This window comes from Tympanuchus pallidicinctus, unplaced genomic scaffold (assembly GCF_026119805.1).
Source record: "Tympanuchus pallidicinctus isolate F22 unplaced genomic scaffold, pur_lepc_1.0 scaffold19, whole genome shotgun sequence".
NCBI lineage: Eukaryota > Metazoa > Chordata > Aves > Galliformes > Phasianidae > Tympanuchus > Tympanuchus pallidicinctus.
The window spans coordinates 5,058,733-5,073,239 of record NW_026294710.1 but is presented as its reverse complement, the minus strand read 5'-3'; the positions used below and the strand labels follow the sequence as shown (position 1 = coordinate 5,073,239).

At 38.0% G+C, this 14,507-nt stretch overlaps 1 protein-coding gene across 2 annotated transcripts in view; it reads right to left on the bottom strand.

Moving 5' to 3' along the window:
- RELN (reelin) overlaps positions 1-14,507 on the bottom strand; it is a 267,668-nt gene that overhangs the window by 44,363 nt on the left and 208,798 nt on the right. For both annotated transcript variants that reach the window (XM_052680833.1, XM_052680834.1), the window contains exons 29-37: positions 13,611-13,768; positions 12,456-12,663; positions 7,887-7,963; positions 6,137-6,295; positions 4,319-4,507; positions 3,831-4,104; positions 2,478-2,618; positions 2,209-2,386; positions 624-708 (exon numbers count right to left, since the gene is read on the bottom strand). In XM_052680833.1, the coding sequence (XP_052536793.1) occupies positions 624-708; positions 2,209-2,386; positions 2,478-2,618; positions 3,831-4,104; positions 4,319-4,507; positions 6,137-6,295; positions 7,887-7,963; positions 12,456-12,663; positions 13,611-13,768 (1,469 nt within the window). The remainder of the gene's footprint in view (positions 1-623; positions 709-2,208; positions 2,387-2,477; positions 2,619-3,830; positions 4,105-4,318; positions 4,508-6,136; positions 6,296-7,886; positions 7,964-12,455; positions 12,664-13,610; positions 13,769-14,507) is intronic.

Sequence of the window (14,507 nt, the reverse complement as noted above, 5' to 3'; positions counted from 1 at the left end):
CACATCCCTGAGCAGCCTGTTCCAGTGTCTCGCCACTCTGGATCCCTCTGTAGGGCACTCCTATACCCAGACTAAGTGACACTTCCTCTCAGCTTGGTGTCATCTATAAACTTACTGAGTGCACTCAGTCCCCTGGATTTAACTCAATTTATTATCACTCTCCAGTCCTGGCCTTCCAGCCAGTTCTTTACCCAATGAAGTGTGCAGCTGTCCATTATAATCTGTTTTTAACAAGTACTAGTTCAAAAACATTTCTTCAAATATAATTATAATGAGCTTACTCAGGGATTTATTATAGAGTGTAAATATGTTTTTATAACAATTTTAGAGTTTTTAGAGGTTATATGTGTATTAAACGTATGTATCCCTATGCTTTCCTGTGCTTTTCTCTCTGCTAAAGAATTAGGGAGTAAATATACATTGCTGTTCATTATATGTACAGACACTGTTAATTTACTTAGATGAGAAGATATTTCAGAGCCATAGTTTTTCAGATTAGAACAAACCAACTCCCTGTTGGCAGTTCAGTGTTTATTTGCTTGTTCTTCCCAGGTGCCAGATATTATCATCACCATCAGTAGCAAACCAACAGTGGAAACAGAGGAAATCAACAGTGGTCTTACCTTTGGCTATAAACTTAAATGAAAACTGGATGTACACAGTATTAGTGCAATCTAGATCTCTCGAAACCAGCATTCTCAGTCCCTCCTGCAAATACAGAATGGATAGTGTGAATTACAGTTCCCATTATCAAAGGTTCTCCGCAGCTTAGTATTGTTTGGATGCTGTCTGTTATTGACTGTTGTGTCAGTGAAAGAAGTAGCTCTCTGTCCCTCATTTTCTCTCAGACTACAAATGGTGACAGTGGTAGCCTTGGCACAGTAATGGCAGGTGCTAGATAAGGGTCTGCAAACACCAGAGGTACAGCTACATGCTCAGGGACAGAAACAGGTACAGCTCATTCAGCTTATGCTCTTAACCACCGGGATGTCTTCTGATCTGCAAGCACTGTAGCTGACTTAGACACTGAGTCCAAGCTCATATACACATTCTTTCAGTAAACTATACAGCAGCCAAGCACTTCTAATTTCCAGGGAGGAAGTATTCTTCTAGGAGAAGACTCTTTTCTGTACCTCAGAAAACATCTTATTACGAATAACCTCCTGACTTAGCAAGGGAGTGTTCTTTTTCCCTTAATAAGGAAAGGGAGCAGATAGGATATGTCATAATGACCCATAAGGTCCTGTCCATCTCTACTCGTGAGCTCAGTGTTTTATGGATGCTAGAGACAGACCTGATCCCTGTTTTGCAGAAATCTAGCAAACTCCAACTCACAATGTAAGATTCCCTCTTTCTCAGACCCCTTCCCCAGGGAACAACCCGCAGGAACAACCAATTCAAGTTTTAGACAATTCACATTCTCTGATTTATGATTTAGATTAGCTGAGGAGGTTGAACTGGAGTCCAGGTTTTGCAAAAACATTTTTAAAAAGAAATCATTTCTACAGGTGAAGTTCTTAAATTTTGCTTTTCAGGGCCACCTAAATTTACTATGTCAAATGAAAAAAACTGTGTGAACTTAAAAGTTGTATATTTCTCTGAACAAAAGTCTTTCAAGGGTACAGATAGTTATCTGGTTTGTTGAAGAACTGACTATTCAGAAAATACTGTATTTCCTGATTTTTTAGACCTTTTGTTAAAAAAAAACAACAAAACAACACTCCATAAAGAAAACTTCACAAAAATATAAAGAAGTAAAATATATTTTAACTACACAAACACTGACTACATAGTCTACAGTGAATAATGTCATTCAAAATATTCAAAGGACAGTTGAAGTATGAAGACAGAGACATTACTGATTGTAATGTGTACCGTATTTCCATATCACTCACTTGGCCTCAAGAAACTCAACTGCACAGTTTTGTTCTTTTCCTTCAGAAGGTAAGGAGGAATTTACACCATGAAAAAGGTAATAGGCAAAAAAGGGCAAAAAAATTTGCTATTAAAAACAATCTGGACAAACACTGTGCATATTTAGAGTACAAAAACACACAAAAAATGAATGTCAAATTCTAGCCTAAAGACTTTGAAATTAACTTCTGGGGGAAACAACAAAAAAAATTATTTTCTCTTCTTAACTCTACTGGTTTTATTCTTTTTTTTTTTTTTCTTTTTTTTTTTTTTTCAATGTAATGAATCTCTGACCCCTTTAAAAATGAGAGCTGTTCCAGACTTGATTGTGTCACCATTCAGGTTTCCCCTCTCAGCACCGTAGACCTCAGGCCAAAGGTCTGGATGCAAGTTACCATTGAAATCATCCTTCAGGACAGACGGCAGAGGAATGACAGGGACACAGTACGGACCACCAAAGCCTCTGTCACACCTAGCAACAAATTTGGAGGAAAAGGTATTATCCATCTGGCCTGGGTAAAACACATCTTTATATAAAGCATGTAAAGTAAGTCACTACTTACACACAATGACCTGCATCACAGATGCCATGGCCTGAGCACATCCAAGGACATCCTGTAGCCAACACCACGTTATCAATAGCCCAAGAATCAACACCAGAAGCATAGTTATATTGAATCCATCTGAACCGTGTTCTGGGTGAGCTAGAAACAACAAAGTGAATGCATTTCAGGCTACAAAATGTTGCTCCACAAGGTGCTAAATAATAAAGTCCTGTATATTTCAGGAGAATAAAATCATTTTAATAAGCACAACACTTTGCATTTAGAAGATTATTTATAGTCTAGCTGAAATCTGAAGTTTCAATTTCTCAGGTGAGTTTTCAAGCAAAATTCTGGCAGATCTAAAAGAAGATGCCCAAAGTTAAAAAAGAGAAAGTCACCATTGCTGTCAATCTTCATGGTTAGCAGGGTGGTTGAGCAGACACTGCTAGCTACATTAGCATTCAACCATTCTACATTTTGCTAGTAGTGCTGAAATAACAGGATTGCTACAGTAAAGCAAAAAGTAGTGAATGTTCATGTATACTTAATGTAAAAAAAATACATACATTCATATATATATATACAACAGTACACAAATATATGCACAAACGTGCACCTGCATGCACAGTGTTGTAATTGCTGACTGTCTTGCTATGCTTAGATGGGGAAGGTACTTTGGAAACAAATCCTTCAAGATCAAGATTTTTATCACCTTATTTTCTAGGTTGTGGAATTTACAATGTTGTGGAGGAAGCTATCAAGAATTATAGAAATATGCAGAGTAATGGTAAGAAAATTATTGTCATCTGTCATTTCTGAAGAAGAGTATGGTTTTATTCAGAAAGATGGATGCCAGCTTGTCTGCCATGTCTATTTACAATGATGTGATATCACCAGGAGGCAGGCAGAACTCTAATTCTAGTTAAAAGTGTGAAGGTGGCACATCCAGTAGCAAGCATTTTAACTTGCTGGATGCCGTGATTAATGTGCCTAAATCTTGAATGACAAATAACCCTATTACTTATGTGCAATAACAGAAAATACCTTTATATCAGAGGATGGGTCAATGCATAAATCCTTGTTTCTTACTGGATAGACGTTAGAAAAGCTTGGTTTAGCATTCTTGTTCTTGCTGCCATAGTATATGGGCAAGACTTACAAATTCACTCATCCAAATTTGTTACTTACTAAGTTTCTGCAGTTAACATTACATCTGATGAAATAGTCTGAGGCTAAATTTAAAATTCTGATGGCGTGACAACACACATTTAATAATTTAAAAGACATACAGAAAATTCCCAAGATGGGGGATGTTTGCTCCAATTAGATCAGCAAACTGTACTCATGATAAACTGCCAGAACAGCACTCACTTGGTTATGGGTGGAAGATAGACCGTAATTCTCTTCCAATTTTGGAACCTTTCTGAAGTGTAGATGGAGCTCTCAGTGTAGTGCTGACAGCCAATCGTTGGAGGCACACACTCCTCTGTCACCAAGTGCCAGTCTCTCCCATTGTTTAAAGAATACTGCAGGTGAATGCTATGAGAATTGCTGTATGGCTTGCTGCATCCCATGCTCAGCTCAAACTGCAGGAAAGTTGAGGCTGACACATGAAAGTCCCACGTCTCTGCATAACGAGGTTTTTCTAACAAAAGAGAGAACCAAAAAAATATGAAATTGTATGCCTTATGCATGTGTTTTCAGTACTTTCATTCAGATTTTTTAGCTGCCTTTTCATCTTCTTCTTTTCAGCTTCCCTGCCCTGCAGATTACTACATATTCAAATTTCTCTAAACATGACTCATACATGATTTATAAAATAAGCACATACAAATTTATCAGTATTTGGTGACACATACCAATGTTTTCACTGAATGTGAGAGCTGTATCCATAGACAGGCAGTCGATGTCTACCTGACCTCCTTGTATTCTGTACCAGCTTGCTTGTAAATCCACAGTTCCATCAAATTTATCCTGGAAGCCAGTCTGAGAGCTGTCATTCATCCCTATAAGCACATCATCCAAAGCCCACTGAGCTGAATGTTTTCCTATAAAAAGCAGAATGGGTGAGTTAGTGGAGCCAGTTTTTTTGTTTTTTGTTTTTTTCTAGCCCACATTCTGCACTACCCTAGCGAGCTGTGGTCAGTCACATACAGTGACCACTGTTAAACATGCCTAACACCTTTCTTAAGGAGGAACCTGGAGTATGAATTATGTTTCTATTTCAGGTTCAATGTCTTTATCATCATACACTCTCCCTGTGCCTGAATGAGACACTCCATGATTCCTTAATCTGAGGATTTTCATTCTATGGGTCACAACTTTCCTGTCATTCCTCACAGTTAAATCAGAAAGGCCTCTGACTAGCTCCCCAAATACCTTTCGATTGGAAGAGGATCGTGCACATGGGAAAACATTACAGGCTCTTGATATAGGAGGATATAGAGTCAAAGAGATGCTGTTCACCCTCTCCTTCCTGGAATCCTACTTTCTACCTACTGTGGCCTACAGTCACATCATCTTCAGCATATTTATCCAGTCTTTCATCTCAACTCACCTTCCTACTAGCAAGCTGAAAATGTAATTTTACTGTACAATCACTACTGTGCCCTTACAGAAGAAGAGGGGAAGAGCTTGTTAACTTGTGAGCTCACAGTGATGTGCCAGGACTTTTGTCTTGCTGCTGTGAGAAATACAGGCAATCCCTGATAGGGCCACTCTGCACTGACTTTATGGCAGATAAAGAACAATCTATGAAGAAGCTAATATCTAAATGAGGAGTGGTTGTCGCCAGTGGGCACTGGTATGAAAGGCTTTATTTCAGCTCCCAGTCACAAATTCTCTCTCTCTTACTGAGGTTCAGAGGACTACTGGCAGTCTTACCATGATCACTCTCAGCAGAGAAAGACATCACCTAGATGCTTTCATGTCTAGTGAGGACAATCAACTCCAGTTATTGTACAATCCAGTTATATTGTACAAAAATGTATGAATAAAAACCAGACATCGAAATGATGATAGCCAAGAAGATCTCAACCATAATTACATGAATATAAGATGTGTTCTTTTCTCTCCCTAGGAACTGCTGCTAAAATGTATTTTGCTATATGCCTGAGTAACACCTGCAGGGATCCAGAGCTGCTGCTTTGCACAGAGGTGAAAAATTTAATAAGGACACTTTCAATTGTAATAATGTACTGCAGTGCAAGGCAGGAGCGGTAAATACCAGTCAGCACCGTGGCATTACTTTCATCTAATTATGCAGGAAATACTTGAGTGGGCCTTGAAGGTACAGAAGATGATAGGAGGAGTCCTTGTGTGTGGAGATGTTAATTCATGGGGATGGGAGCCATTATGCAGGCATATTCAAGGTCAGTTTATGCTTCTTCTTCCAAATTAGACAAAAAGTGAGATAAAATGTGTAGGCCGTTTTACATGCCAGTCACTTTACCCTCGGCTAAGTCCTCACATCTTAGTGCTCTCAGGCGCTATAGAAGAAAATCATGTCTGAAGCATGACTAAGGAACATCTAAACACACACTTACAATATCCAAGTTGTTCACCTCAATGTATTTTGTGTAACCAGAGATTTCTGCAGAACATGCCCACACTGAGAAGTACTGATGGTTCTGGGTTGGTAAAGGCACTAAATGAATTTTTAGGATGGTGCTGCATACCGTGCTGTGGCTGCCACCACCTGAAAGCTGTGGCAGAGGTTTTGGCCTCCCGTGGTAAGTCTATCGAAACAACCTGGGGTTCCAAGTACGACATGAAGTCCAGTTCTCGCAGTAAATGCCAGGTGATGCCATTATCATTTGTGTATTGAACGACGAGACCTGCAGTTAACATTAAGCAAGGCAGTTAGGCTGTGTGGAAAAGAGAGGGCCAACTCCTCAGCCTACAGTCAGGAGTTGTCAGCCCTCATCCAATGTATACCAGTGATGTGACCGTGCCTTCCATTCTCACTTAGCATTTCCTGGTCCAGGAGCATTTTGTGGACAAAGTCCTGTTGCAAAGGTGACAAGGTCTCACCATCTGCTACATATTATGTTGCCTGTCTTCACCAAACCCAAAGGATAAAATCTCTAACTTAGTGAAGGGTCTACAACCTCAGTGAAACTAATGGTTGTACCACAGAAACCACAGGAATAATGTGAATTTCTTATTATAATCAGTATTTATATTTCTTATGGAGCATTCCCACTGTTTGTGCAGGACACGAAGTTGTAATTCTGATAGCTGAGCTCCCAGTAAGGTGTAGCACACAATGCTCAAAGCATCCTTAAGAGCGATTTGTCTTAATATCTAGATAAGTTAAGACAGCCTTCATATCTTACACACAGCACAGTAAACACTAGCATGTAGCAGAATTTTGAAGTCCTTTATGAGCTCACCACAGGGGATAGTGCAAGAAATAAGCACATATGGATATTTCTCCTCTTGAACCTCTGGAGCACTTTCAAATAACAGATTTTCTTGTGTCTTATATATCAATGCAAATTAGAGAATGATGACAGTTCTGAATCAGTATCAATATAAATGCTATGCACCAAGAAACAGTCCACTGATGTTAAATGGCTTATACTGAAATGAAAACAAAGTGACATATCTTCTAAACACCACTGATCTTTCCTCATGCAATTAGACCCCTTTATTGCTCCCAAAACTCTGCTGATCCTTCCCAAATCCAGATATCAGTCCTGTCTCCATCACAGCAATTCTAAGCTTGTGGGTAAAATAAAAGAGGATGCAGCTGGGAGAGATCAACCTCTTCATACTAAAATTTCCAGCTGCAGATTTATAATTTTGAGCTTCAGGTAAATTATGAATGGGAATGGTTTGAAAGGCAATTTTTATCAGACCCTCTGATGGAGATGAAAAGATGAAAAAAATGTCAGGACACACAGTGCTTTAAGTCAGAAATTGAAGCTGCAAAATTGATACTGAAATTGAAATGTATTAATTGTATTCACACCTCACAATGAATACATTTCATACTTACTTTCTTCATACATACTTCATTTCTTCATACATTTCTTCATACATACTTCATTTCATACATACTTCTTTCTTACCTGAAGACTTGTGTACTTGTGAATTTACCTGTTTTCCAACATCATCAAACAGTTTAATAAAAATGATTACACCTATTCTTGTCAATCTTTCTTAAACCAACAGAGATCCAATAGGGCTACAGCTACTGATAAAGCACCATTGGGTATGTTGAAAATAAATATAAATGCAAATGTAGGTTAAAAGTAAATTATTATTGTTATATTTTTAAATTCAAAGTTGACTTACTGCCTATGAAAAGTGACCAGCTAATCAAATGAAACAATCATTTGATTTTGTAAAGACAGTAAAACATGAAATTTCTAGAGAAGACTGCAGATGCAAAAAGTTTACTATAGGGAAAAGAGGCTTTACCTTCATTCCTGGATCTTGGTCTGTTGCAGGAATTGCCAGTAGCCTTGCTTCCAATTTGTACATAAAATTGAACCAGCCTGTTAAAAAACATCAAGGTAGAAAAGAAATGTAATTATCAACTGATAGAACAAAATCAGTCAGAATAACTTTCCTTAACTGATATGGCATTTTCAATTAGGTAATTAGTCCAGGCTTATTCATCAGACAGAGTGTTCCCACTAAAATCAAACTTTGCCATAGTAAACAGTGGAGGACTCAAAACAGAAGAAGGTGATGTAGTTTATTGATCCAGTGACTAATAAATATATTGTTGAACTGAACAGGATGTTTTAACAGTTCCTACCTTCACATGAAGATGCAAAAATGCTTAAGAAGCCAAATCTGCAATTTACATCAGATCTTACCTTGATCCCTTCTAACTAGAAAGTGGTTTAAGCCTTAGAAGACAGTATTAGAGTTTAAATAGAATTATATTCTCACTAAAACACCAGTCTCTTTTTGACTGTTAAATTCTTCATGTAAAAATATGTTATGAGGGAGAGAAGCATTTCTTATCTGTTGGTTTTGTATCTTGTAGTTATTTATGTTACCACCTCCTTACTTTCACCCTTTCGACATTAAACCATGGTAACATTTTCATTTGCACGAAACTTTTTCCATGCCCCTGGTTTTTCCCAAAGCCATCTTTTAGGATCCTTCTAAAGCTGCAACATCCTTTGAGACAGTGTCACTGGTTTTATTGACAGAATTTTAGATAAGCCTGGAACATCCCTGAAAACAAATAACCCATCCTTGTGCTCCAAAGAGTGCTCCAAACTCTTGTCAATTTTATCACAGTCTGCAGTGATACTTTGCTACGCTTCTTGAATTGTTATTTTTAATTGTGATTCTGTGGTGTCAGAGTAGTTCACATTTTTTTCTTAGATGTGCACTGTTCTGCTAATAAAACCAATTTATGTTAATTAATGTCCTGTTGCTCTCTCATTACATTCATTTCATTACATTTCTCTGACATTTGTCTGAGTCTTATGTGGCCATAAAGAATGTAAAGGGCATTGACATGACTGAGAAAGCTACCACCCTTTCATCTAATTCATGGGTTGTCTGCAGTACACACATGAAGCAGAGCCAGAATTGAGCAGAGATTCTGAAATCATCTCCATCTTGAGCTTTTGCACACTGAAAGTTGGCAATACCATTCTCCTTTCTGTTTACTAGCCAGCTTTTGATTTATACTGATGCCTGCCTGCTGTGTTATGGTAGTACTCACTAATGTTTTTGAGAAGCACTTGCTTGACTCTTGTGCTGGGGGGTGTCTTTGTGGAGCACATGGGGAGATGTGGGCTTATTGCCAAGCAGAAGCTTGGAGAAGAGAACACAAACTGAAAGGAAACTAGGTTTTGTTAACTCCACTACTTGCAGATAGCTTCTTCATTTTCAGTACTAGTTTTCAAGGTGGATTTACTGCTCTGTGTGAAGAAACAAGGCTTGATTTGTCACTCAGATAATTCCTCACAAGAATAACTCTTTTCTCTTTAGAGGATTTGGTTCTAATTTGTATTGACATCAGTAAAATCACAGACAAGCCACAGTACCACAGACAGAGCCAGTGAGATGCAACATGAATTTTCACAGTTTTTTCTTAGTACTACAGGCCATTATGTTTGTTTTAAAAAGTGTAATCAATTACATAAGGAATAAGATGACAGGGCAGATTGGGCTTCAGAATATGACATTGCGGGGTATGCACAGAGTGCATGCTAATGGTCATTAGTTTTGGGGATTGAGTTTTAGTTTTAAAACCTTGTAGTATTAAAGCTGAGTTTAGCATTGCTTTTCTAGATTTCTCTGTGGTGGCAGTACCACCAAGGGCTGACAAATCTTGACCCCCCTGGAGCAGAGTGAACTGGGAGCACTGTGCCCTGGTATTCTCTGCTCAGCTAGGAAGATACAGGTAAGAAGGAAAAGGTCTTTCTATTTCCTACAAAAATGAACTAGAATTATTTGTGTTCTTTACATAAAAATTACCCTAGGCATACAAACAGCTGTAACTGAAACAGAATGATACAAACACAAATAAGTGGGCTGATTTTATGACACAAGACTTTAAAGGTCTGGGAAAACATTATTAACCCCAAAAATAAGCAGCTTAAAAATCTACTGAAGGAGTTTCAGCACTCCTATTCACGATCTTCAAACCACATATCTAATAGTATGTCATATTTTCCTCCTGTTTACTCAGTAACCAAGCCACTCCTAGCCAAAAACCTACTCATAAATAAAAGATAACTGCGCATGGGCTAAGATGACCCCTAATAATATAACCTAATTCTATGCAAGGCATTACTGAATGCAAAAAAAAAAAAAAAGAAAAACCCAAAACGGAAAATGTATTTCACTCTAATCTCCTCTTTCTAAGTGACGTTAATTTCAGCTCCAGTAACAGCAAACATTTCTAGGCTGGAGTATGATTTTCTTTGAGGATATGGGTTTTTCAGTTTACCCCTCACACTCTCACAAAATCAGTCTGCTCTAGCTTCTAGGAGAAATCATCCAGCTGATGTTACAGCCTCAAGCATTAAGTGGGTATTCACCTTAGCAAGAGGTCTAAAGGCTGGATATCGATGTCTTTGTCTTACATGACCATCCCAGCTCCCTTTATGAGTTAGGAAAAATACAAACTTCCAGAATACAAAACAGTGGTCTTTGCTAGATGCTGTTTTAGGAATAACTTCATTGCTCTTTTGAAGTAGTTATTTATCTCTTTTGAGTATATAAGAAGTATGAGATAATTGCAGTAATCTAGAGTATTTATGTTCTGGATGACTTACGTGAGGTGGATCCTACTCTTGAGAACTTTGTGCTCAAGAAAACTGAGAAAAAAATGACAAAATCACGTTTGTCCCATTTGTGCTTGAGACGATTTTTCTCTCTAGCAAACAGCTCAGGGATGCATCTTCAAATTTTAATTGCTGGAGGAAATAAGCATATTCACTGTGATACTTATTAAAAGGATCAGTATTGGTTTATTTTGCTAAAATGATCACTCTTATCAGTAGAAAAGCTCAAACACTGAGCGTGTGCTCAGAAGGGGGATCTTATTTTCTTTTACCAGGAGATGTCTCTCTGGTCATTTAGGTCCTTGGGGCAGTTTTGAGACTCTAGCTGACCCTAGATGTGTTTATGCAAAATGAAAATGGATTGAAAAAAATCCAGAAAGAGCATCACTCTGTATTTTACTTTTGTTGGTGTTTTAAGTGGTTAAACTCTATAAAAATGCAAATCTATAAATATAAATATCTGGCATTGAAAATTATTTCAAAGTAATCCAAAAGCTAAAGAAAATACTTTTCTTTATTAAAAAGGTTTCTCCAGTAAAGAAGGAATAACCCCAAGCCATCATTTGAACATAGACTTCTTGATCATAGTTACTTCAAAATTACACTTTGCAGTACTGATAACGTGAGATTTAAAAGGATGGTGGAACAGAAAATGTGTTCAGATCTTTCCAGAGTTTAAGCACAAACATATGCTTGTCAAAAGTGTATTTGTCAAACAATAAATTACTTTAACTATTAAGCAATTTTCATTGTTATATAAAAGAACCAAGTATTTGTCAGAGGAGTATTTGTCAATCAGGCAGGACGGAGAGGAAATGCAGCAGCTGCTGTGTAATGCTGTCCTGGAGAGCAGCCATGGATGTCCTGAGAGCCACAGCACCCATCCTGCCCTAAGAAGCACTGCTGGGCTGAGCTGAAGAGGGTGAAGACTAATTTGCGGCCACTCTCTGCTGAATGTTTCCACAAATTAAATAATGCAACAAAATCAGTGCATCACTTGCTCTTGGAGCAGGATTTGACAGGAGACATATGTTTTATTAAACTAGTGGATATAATTGTGGGGTGGGAAAGGTTTGAGATGCATGATCCCTCATGAGACTGGACAAAGCAGCAGCAAACTCCAGGATAAATAATGGTTAGAAATAATCATCCTTAGTTTATCCTAATTACATGAATCAATTAGACAATTTGAGAGAGAGGATAATTACTACCAGTGGAGCAGAATTCAGTGACAGCAGAGAGAGGTGAAAGCCTGTCAGCCTCTTGACTGCAGAGAAACAATTCATATTCCATTTTTTTTACACTTCTTACAAGTGGACTAATTCACAGTATCTGGCAAGTAAACAACACCTCATTTGCTGCGCTACTGGCATGCTGCAATTCAATGCAGACAGTGGAAAGGGAATTTTTCTGTCCAGCTATTGGCAAGCTCTCTGTTTTTGTGCTGTCTCAAGACCACATCTTCAGCTTGGTCATCTAGAACACACTGCAAAGCCTTTATCCCAAAGATCAACAGTTTGTGTTTCCTGTGCTGCTATTGCATTCTGTTTCTAACCTAAGTTTTCCCTCTCCAGAAAAGGAAGTACTAGAGCAGAACGAACAAAAATTAACTCATCAGTCTAAGATTTCTTGAATGGGTTGTGATTACCAGAAAAGCATTTCACACCTTCTTGCCCATGCTTGGAATAGCAGAGATATACAAAGATGAGAGGGAGCGCTGATGACTGACCTGATATTTGTGGTGTCCAGAGGAACAGTTCTTGCCTCCCTTTTCCCAGGTCCATTGAAGTACAGAGATTTTCCATCACTGAGCACACCACAACCTGTTCCAACCTGACCTCCTGTTATCTTGTACCAGAGAGGGCTTAGCTTTCTCTCAAACCTGTCGAACATCTCACTGTGGTTAGGCACATTTGATACACAGGTTCCATGTGATGCTTAAAGAAAAAAAAAAAAAAGGGAAATGCTTTGTTGAAACTGCGTTGAAGAGAGCAAAATTCAGACACAGAAAACTGGCAGACAGTTCTATTGCACCCACACAAGAGAAAGTACTGTGCTTTTTTTTTTTTTTGAGGAAGTGCCAAGAAGATAGGATTGTACCTTTTCAGGCCCTCCATATTTTTTTCTGTAGTCAGAATAAATCCCCATCCTTTAAACTCCAAGATGGCTTATTTTACTCGGTGAAAAATACATGCCTTATATAGATAAGCCATTTTATGTAAACAGAAAAATATGATCCTTTTAGTCCTTTATAAATAAATTGAACAGAAAATGTTAGCTTATTGCTTTGTTGGTATAAAGGGTCGAAAAGAGTGCAGTAAGCAACTGGTAGTGTCAATCCCTGTCTGGTTTTTTTTTTCACCAAGTATGTGTTTTTTGTGTTTGTTATTTTCTTTTCCCCCCTTTATTTTTGCAGCAGAAAAGCCCCAGAAAACACAAGTGAGCAGAATTTTTCGCAGAAGGGCCTGTCAGAACATATGTTCCTTCCTGGTCCTATGCCATCTGATGGCCAGGGGACTCAGTAACAGAAGCAGTTCATTTGAAGATGGTCCAAAGGTTTTTAAACAGACTTTCTAGTTTAAAATATTTTATTTTGTTTTTTCTTCTATTGCAAGTCCCTTTCCATTCATACAGATGGCTATGTTCATGGATTGTGGTTGCCAGAAACATCACCGATGTCTCCTGTCCTCAGCTGCTCTATTTTATCTATACTGGACTCCTGTGCTAAATTTTATTCAACAGAAAGAAAATATTCTTGCTGGCAGCCCATGAAATTTATGTCAACATGTATTTTTCCAGAATACTGGAGAAGGAAAACACGGTGCTAGTTCTTGAACATCAACACAGCCAGTGTTTACATCGTCTTATCTAAAAAACATCTTACCTGTGTAGCCCAAGTCACAAAAACAGACCCCCGAGACGCAGTCCCCATGACCATTGCAATAATTGGGGCAAGGCTCAGAAATGTAAACACCATCTAAACCAAAAGGAGGCACACTCTTGTGGGAGCTGCTCTCCTGGATCCAGCGGAATCGAGTCTTACTGCAAAGGAACAATAATGACATGGTATTATTAATATTCCCAGCTTTCAAACCCACTGCATACCTTTTGTGCTCTTTGCTTAAGAAAAAAAGAGCTTTTTCCTAAACTGGCTATCTGCAAATAAGATGCAGGTGGATGCCTCAAAAATATTTCTGGCATCCTATGGCTTCTGCGACTTTGCTTATGAATATTTTTTCCACAATTTTTGGACGTATTTTGACTTCCTCTATTTTTCTGGCCTATATCCACCAGTGTGACGCAAAGAACAGATTACATGGTTTTATAAGCAAGACTGAGAGATTAGATGCGACTCTAAAGATGACTTTCAGTACTCAGTTCAACCCAAACTGCTAATTACACTTTAAACTCCCAGAAATACATTTCTTACAGTACTTATGAAAATAACTCAATAATGACAGTGATGCAGCTCATAGGATGTTACAATTTTGAGTAAAAAAAAACACTGAATAAACTAGATATAGGAAAAATCATATCTCATCTACAAAAATGTCACACAAAAAGTCCTAAAGAATATTTGGACAGAAGCACAAAGATATAATGCTTGGATGGCAACATGAAATTCCTGAAAAACAGTGATCTAATCTTTAATCTCTGCAACTTCAGAGACTTCAGCCTACACAAAGTTACTACAGTTGGCCTACTGTACAGGGAATTTATTAAAGAAAAAATATTTTGATTTTTAATTCTGAGCATTTAACTTTTAGTTGAATCATTTTAT